The 7,500-nt window shown below is 66.8% G+C and overlaps 1 protein-coding gene across 2 annotated transcripts in view; it reads right to left on the minus strand.

The window, feature by feature from the left end:
* The window catches only part of DNAJB6 (DnaJ heat shock protein family (Hsp40) member B6), a 30,197-nt gene that overhangs the window by 1,682 nt on the left and 21,015 nt on the right, over window positions 1–7,500 (minus strand). For both annotated transcript variants that reach the window (XM_029920916.1, XM_029920908.1), the window contains exon 8: window positions 4,971–5,186. In XM_029920916.1, coding sequence (XP_029776776.1) covers window positions 4,971–5,186 — 216 coding nt within the window. The remainder of the gene's footprint in view (window positions 1–4,970; window positions 5,187–7,500) is intronic.

Genomic DNA, 7,500 nt, shown 5'->3' on the forward strand with positions numbered 1-7,500 from the left:
CCCCCCCCCCGTCCACACCACAGCTCAGCAAAGCCCCCTCCTGGAGTCCACACCACAGCTCAGCAGAGTCCCCCCCGTCCCCCGCCGTCCACACCGCAGTTCAGCAAAAACACAAGCTGACTCCTACACCAAACAGCAATACCTCTGACATTATTCAAAGAGTGTCACAGTCATGCACGCAGGGGCGGGGGCACTGAGCCCACACTCTCCTCTGCTCACCCTGCTGAACCCTCGAGTCTGCCCTTGATGACCCCATCCTGCACCCCTGCACAGCCCTCACATCTATGTCCCCGCACTCCTGCACCTTCATGCGGCCCTCGCCCCTACACAGACCACACACCTGGGCCCCCGCACCCCTGCACCTTCATGCGGCCCTCACCCCTACACAGACCACACACCTGGGCCCCCGCACCCCTGCACCTTCACGTGGCCCTCGCCCCTACGCAGACCACACACCTGGGCCCCCGCACCCCTGCACCTTCACGTGGCCCTCGCCCCTACGCAGACTGCACACCTGGGCCCCCGCACCCCGTGCCCCTAGCAGCCATCATCCCTGCACCCCAGCGCACCCTTGCACCCGAACCAGGAGGGCTGACCCCACCCCGGGGACAGGCTCCCTCCAGCACCGACCAGCCCTGAGTACTGTCTGCAGGGATGCCCCCAACCATGGGCCTGCGTCCCCAGATCTGGGGTGCTCTTCCCCGTGTCTCATCTGAGGATGTGGACCTTTCGTTGCCCATGTTGTCTGCTTAGTGTGCACAAGGCGCCCGCTCCAGGTTTCACCCAAAGAGCCAGAAGGAGGGGCCGGCCTCAGCTCCGCGGGGTGACCAAGCCTCGTGCCCCGTGGGCAGGCACTAGGCGCTGGAGGGGCACAGCCGAGCCGACCGGGACGGAAGGACGCATCCAGCCCCGGGCGCCAGCAGGGTCATCCGAAAGCACTCTCAGGACGTGAAAGGACAGGGCGACGCTTTGGAGCAGCACCTCCATCCGGACAGGACCAGACACGGCCTCCGCGGAGGCTGCGGGCCACACCCTGGTCCTGCACACGGATGGCCCAGGGAGATGGGGGCAACCCATCCCCGCGCGAGGGCCCCTCGCCTGGCCCCCGCCTGGCCAGCTTCGCTCAGCTTCGCCGAGACCACCGAGGGTACGGGACAGAAGGCCCCGGAAGAGCACTGGGGCCGTGGGGCAGGCTGCTGGGTCCCGTGAGCCTCGCCGGCCTCCGGCCACGGAGAGCCGTGCCCCTGTGAAATCCTGACACCTGACCCAGAGGGACCCTGGCGCCCCCGCGGCCCCGCCCCCCCCACGCCCCGCCAGAGGACACCTGAGGCTACAGCACAGGGCAGGAAGCCCACTCCTCACGTTTCTTATTAAAATGCCACTTCTGCTACCAGGCATTTTTAAATGTAAGACAATGACAGAAAAACAACTTGAGACAAACTGAAGGGATTGCGGCTCAAACGACAAGACGTTGGGGCGTGGAGCAGGGGCCTGGCCCACGCGTCCGGGTCCTGGGGGGACAGCGGGCAGCCCCGGACCCTCACACGCACCGCCCACGGCCACCCCTTTCAAAGACACCTGCGAACCGATGCAGAGCCGCCAGGCGCCCGGGGCTCTCTGGTCACCAGGGAGGCAGGTTCCCAGAGCTGAACCCAGGAAAGTTCTCTCGACCCCAACAGCCACTCTGTCTGCTTGGGGACCCTGTTCAGAATCACACAAGGGACAGATCCTGGATGGGATCCCACTATCCTGATTCAAACACATCCGCACTGGAGTTGCACACGAGCCCAGGGCTCCGAGCGAGGGAGCCAAGTGCTTGCAGGGGTCAGGGGGGTTGGGGCCACGGCGATGGGCAGCCCCCTCCCAGGCCCCCACCCGACGCCCCCAAGCCACAGCAGTGGTGCAGACCTTGAGGGGAGTCCGCTCCCGACCTCCGCAAAGCGAGTTTCCCCCTGCGACGCTCAGGGGTCTAACTCTGCAGAAGGGCGGGACAGCCGCGCAGGGTGTGAGCCGAGGGACAGCCACGCCACGGGGACAGCGCGAGCGCGGCCAGGTCTGCGGCATCGGGCACACGCGGCCGCCGTAAGCGTCAGTGTGGCGGTTTCTTACGGGCCCTGCGTTCTGGGAAAGGCCCTCGGGAGACGGCCCCTCGGCCGGCCGAAGCTCCCAGCCGGCCGAGGGGGAGGCGCCGTGTCCACCGGGAGCGCATGAGGGCCAGCACGCCCAAGGACTTGGTTTTGGAAGCTCCTCCCAGAGAGGACCATGGGAAAGCCCCGGGGGAGCAGCGGGCAGGGGCCTGGGAAGAGGGCACAGGTCCCCCAGCGCCACATGGCCCTCCGGTCCTGCCTGACGCGCTTCCTGCAAAGCCAAACAAAGGAAGATAAAGAAAGTGAAAGGGTCAAGTTTATTCTTTCATTCGTGAAGTTCTCTTCTTGCTGAGAAATTCCAATTTCCCCTTGAACAGGTCTGTGTTCCTGGGGCACCCGCGGCGCGTGGACGCACACGGGACGGACCGCCTCCTCCGCACTCAGGACCGGCCGGCCACACGAGGTGCCGGTGACCTCCGAGAGACGGGGCAGGGGCGAGTGTGACGGGGCTCGACCAGGCACCGCGGCAGGGGGGTCTGCGCCCCCGGGGGAGCGGGGCCCCGCACACTGCCTCCAGCGCTGCGTCGGGACGCGGAGCCGGCCTGGCCGAGCCCTCCACGTGGGGACCCTCACAGAAACAGCCACTTCAGCGTCTGGAGGGGCGCGTCCCGAGCGAGCGCTCGCCCTCCACTTCCCAGAGCTGCCAGGGGCCTGCGCCCCGCGCTGCCGCCCCGCGGGCTCCAGGGGCCCCTCCGTCCAGCGGCCGTTCCCGCCCCGAGGCGGAGCAGGGGCCCCTGGGCTGCTGGCAGCCACGTTCCTCGCCACACGATGTTCTTAACGAGCATTAGCCCGAGGCTTGAAAACGCCGCACCCCCCCAGACCCCCCTGAGCACATCTGGGTGCTCTCCCCCACCCCGCCCTGGGGGCCTTACCCAGCTTCCTGGGTGGCCTCCCCCCTCCCCCGACCCCAGGCCTTAACCAGCTTCCTGCCCAGCTTTGCAGTTTTGCCCCCGTTGACTCCCGTGGGTTCCCTCCGGGGCAGCTGCACCATCTCCAGGAAGAAGGCCAACCTAAGGCCTGGCAGGAGCTCACTAGACATCTGCCCGGAAATCATGTCTTTAACTCCTTGCGTCCAACTGTGACACGCTTCCGGACCTCGGAACTTGCCGTGGCCCCAGGGGGCAGCCCCCGCACGGACGGGCTGAGCTCCAGAACACAAGCCTCCGAGCCTGTCCATGGCCAAGGGAAAGGGTCTGGCACCTGGGAGGTCCTGCACCCGCGCCCCGTGTCAGGACGCGTGCGGAGGGTCGTCAGACGACAAGATGGCCCCATGCTCCCCGCACGCCCCCCCTTGGGACCTGATGGTAGAAACGGAGGAAAACGTGAGGCTTCAGGCAGAAGAATGACGTGTTTCTTCTACGGGAAGAAACCACTGACTCCAGACTCTCCAGAATGGCTGACGTACTTGGCACTGAGCAGCCGTGGCCTTTGGGGACCGGAGCAAGCGAGCGGCCACCTGGGAAGCACAGGCCTGGCTCTGAACTCAACACTGCCCTCGGGCCGGGTCTGCGGGCGGACAGCCCCGGGAGCGGCCCTCTGGCCGAATCAGGCTCCGCCGGGAGGCCCATCTCTGCACGTCTCATCCTCGGGACCTGGGATGTCCCGACCCAGCACGGCGAGTCACGGGGTCCTTACTACCAGACGGACAAAGCCCGTCAAGTCACCTTTCAAAGGCCGAGGTGTCTGAGCGTGATGAGTGGCCTGCCCCGCCCCCGCGAGCCCCCCCGCAGGCCACACGGCCCCCGCCCCGCCTGCCCGAGGACCGCTCGGGACCGATGGTCCTGGGACAGTCCACAGCCCAACTCGAGGCGGAATGTGTGTCTACACGGGAAAGGGCTAAGGCCTCCGAAGGGCCCACCCGCCTGTGCCAGCACCGCTCCAGGACACGGCCCGGTGGCACTGTGCTGGCGTCCGAAGCCTCATGGGGGTGGCACATCCCCCGTGTCCTCCGCAAAACCCTGACACTCACCTCGGCCTCACCTGAGGAGGCCCAGGAGCTGAGGGGGCTGGCCTCCCAGCAGAAAGTTCTGGGGGAGGAAGGGGACGGGGCACACCCTCCTGCTTGCTGGCTGCCAAGGCCCGTCCTGCTGAGGCCCAGAGTTAGCCTGGCGCCGTGCCTCAGGGTCACCGTGGCCCCGGGGACCACGGAGGGCGGGCTTCCCTACCGCACAGCCCGCTGCGGTCACCGTGGCTGCCTCCAGTGCTGACAACCAACATGGCCACGGACGCCGGACTTGGGAACACAGGGTCAAAGCTACACCGCGGGACCCTCAGATACAACCCAGGACATCCCCTGGGGAATTCACCTCCAGGACCCCCAGGGCTCCGTACGAAACCACAAGCCCAGAGCCGCAGGCGGGCAGAGCGGGGGGCTCGGGAGAAGCGGGGCTCCAGCGCCGGGGGCGGGGGGGGGGGGCTGCGGCAGGGCCCGCACGGGGTGCTCTGCTCTGAACCAGACCCAGGGGAAGGCGTGAGGGGCAGGACGCAGATGCAAACCACGACCTCACCGAGGCCCCAGGGGCCCGCGGGCCCAGCCCTTGGTGGGACGTCACAAAAAGGAGCATTTAAAGTCAGAGCAGCCCATGCCATCCTCTGCCCAAAACAACACACCGCATACCGTCGTGAACACTGGCACCCCGCTTTAATCGGGGGGCTCTCCCGGGAGGGGAGCCAAGAGCAGGGTGCCCCCCGCCGCCCCAGGGCCCGGCCCGCCCGCTCAGGTCAGGACACAGCAGCACAGGGACGCGTCCTGTCTGCTCTGCTCCTGGGAGGGAGGGGGGGCGCCCGCGGGGCCACGCGTCCGGCCAGCTCCCCGTTGCACACCTGCGGAGAGCACGAAGGGGTCCCAGGGGCTGCCGGAGGCCCGCGGTCTGCCCGACTCCTCCTCCTCTTCACAGACGGGCGGAGACTGGTGCTTGGGCAGCGCGGCGAGCCCGTGTCCCCTCGGCGAGGGGCCGCCGCTGCCAGCGGGCTGGGAGGGCAGCGCGCCCTGGCCTCTGCGCAGGCGCTCTTCCTGCAGGGCCGCCTCGTCCGCCACACCTGAAAGCACAGGACGGGCAGGCGTGAGCTCACACGATGGCTCCCCCCCGCCGTCCCCAGCTCCGGGGCAGGAGGAAGAAGAGGCCAACCCCAAGCTGCGCGCCCTCCCCGTCACGCACACCAGTCACCCTGACCTTTCCAGGAGGGGGTGTGTCCCAGGGAAATCCCTGCCAGCCTGTGGCCTGTGTCCTGCCCGCTGGGAGCCTCGGCCAGTTCTGTCGGAACCTTCCGGCTCCTTCCCAGGGGGCCTTACTCGTGCGGCCGGTGCACACAGGCCCCGAGGCGGCGGTGGTGCGGCAGGGGCCCCTCGGCCTGTGTCCCGCCCGCTGGGAGCCTCGGCCCCGTGAGCCGTCGCCCACAGACACAGCCCAGGTGGAAGGGGCCCTCACTGCTCTTGACATTGTGTTTCTACGGGTCGTTTACACAACAGGACGCAGTTCTCACAACAGCTGAATGCCAGGCAAACGGTCGGATTCAAGGACTGATTTTAAAACACAGGGTTTTTTTGAAGTTGGTGCTGCCTTGTGTCAGCAAGGGTTCGCCAAAGGGTCTGGATCGCCAGACACGCATGTGAAAATTAAAATGCTGTGAAACTGCCCACCTCGTGGGAGCGTGGGCCACAGGGGCTCCTGGGGCCTCTTACCCGCCGCCGCCCGGCGAGCAGTGGTCATCAGACACCTTCTGTCTAGTGTGAAGCCCGGAGCCGCAAGAGGTGAAGAAAGGGGACCCCCTTCGGAGGGTGAGCCCCGCACACACAGTCAGCCTGGCAGCTTCCCGCCCCATGCCCACGGCCCCCAGCGGAGGGGCGCGCTGGGCGACACCCGAGATCCAGCACCCGGCAAGAGCACGGTCAGGGCCGGGATCCCGGCAGTCAGGGCCGTTCGCACGGGCTCCTCCGTCCCCGGGGCCGGGCTCAGCACTGGGAGCAGAGCTGGCGCCTCCCCTGGGCAGCCCGCCCGGAAGGTTCCGCAGCTCGCTAACTCACATCTCACAGACCCAACTGCGGGGCCGCAAGGACCTGGCGTGAACGCTGCCCACCCCGCACGGAAAGCACTGCTGAGAAAGCCTAAGTCTCCGTTGTGAGGCTTGCACGCTAGGGGTTTGCCAGAGCCAGTCTGGGTTCCTCATGGGGCCTCTGGACCCCCGGGTGCCCGCCACAGGGGCCGTTTGCCGGCAGCGCGATGCCCCAGAGCCGCAGCGGGGCCTGGCTCCATGCCGGCTCACAGCACTGCCCCTGTTGCCCCGGGGCCCACCTGCCAGAGCTGGGTGACCACGCAGACTCCCCAGCTCGGAGCGGACACTGGGTGGTCCCGGGCACATGGCCGGGGAAGACCTTTCCGCTGAGGCCTTCCGGCCCACTGGCTCCTCAGACTGCAATCCGATGACCCAGCTGACAGCACACGGGTGCCCTGGGCCTGGTGGCCACACCCCCCCAGACGGGCCGCACCCCAGGGCCACCCCACACCTGCAGCAGGACGTCTGTGAACAGGGCCAAGGTCAAGGCCGGAGGAGCCCTTGGGAGCCCTCCTCCCCAGGGTCTGTGAGTCTTAGCTGACATCATGCTTTTCGGCAAACAGAACAGAAGGAACTCCCAGTACATGGACGAGACCACGCGGCCATGTCAGGAACCGCTGCTGCGCCGCCTTCACCGCGGAACCTGCATTAGAGTCAGGACGTGGAGAACGGACGAGCCAGCACCTCCAGGTCTGCCGGCGCCCCGGCTGCATGGGGCCCTCGGGCCCGTCTGCACAGGGAACCCCCGGCCCCAGGACTGGCTCTGTGCACACAGAGCAGCACCCAAGGCACATGCTCTGCTTCTGTCCACCCTGGAGGGAAGATGCGGGAGCCGTTGTCACAGCAGTGGGACACCCGGAGGGGACCAGTTAGCCTTCCCTGCCCCACACAACCACGCCTCCTGCCCTCGATATATGATCCTTAAATACTACACCTTGAGGACAGCGTCACCTTTGAGGGGCGCCTGGGCGGCTCCGTCATTTAAGCGTCCGCCTTCGGCTCAGGTCACGATCACACGGTGGGTGCAGTTCGAGCCCCGCCTTGGGCTCCGTGCTGTCAGAGCCTGCAGCCTGCTTCAGATTCTGTGTCTCCCTTTCTCTCTGCCCCCCTTGCGTGTGCTCTCTCGCTGTCTCTCAATAATAAAAATGTTAAAAACAAAAAACAAAAAAACAAGAGTGTAACCTAACCTTTGAGAAAATGTCAGTTCAGAATGCGGAATGTCTGCATGTCCACACCTGGGCGTGGCGTGTGGGGAGCCGCGTCCCCACTGCTCACCGCACCTCGCACCTCGGGGCACTCG

Source organism: Suricata suricatta, chromosome 2, assembly GCF_006229205.1.
Source record: "Suricata suricatta isolate VVHF042 chromosome 2, meerkat_22Aug2017_6uvM2_HiC, whole genome shotgun sequence".
Lineage (NCBI taxonomy): Eukaryota > Metazoa > Chordata > Mammalia > Carnivora > Herpestidae > Suricata > Suricata suricatta.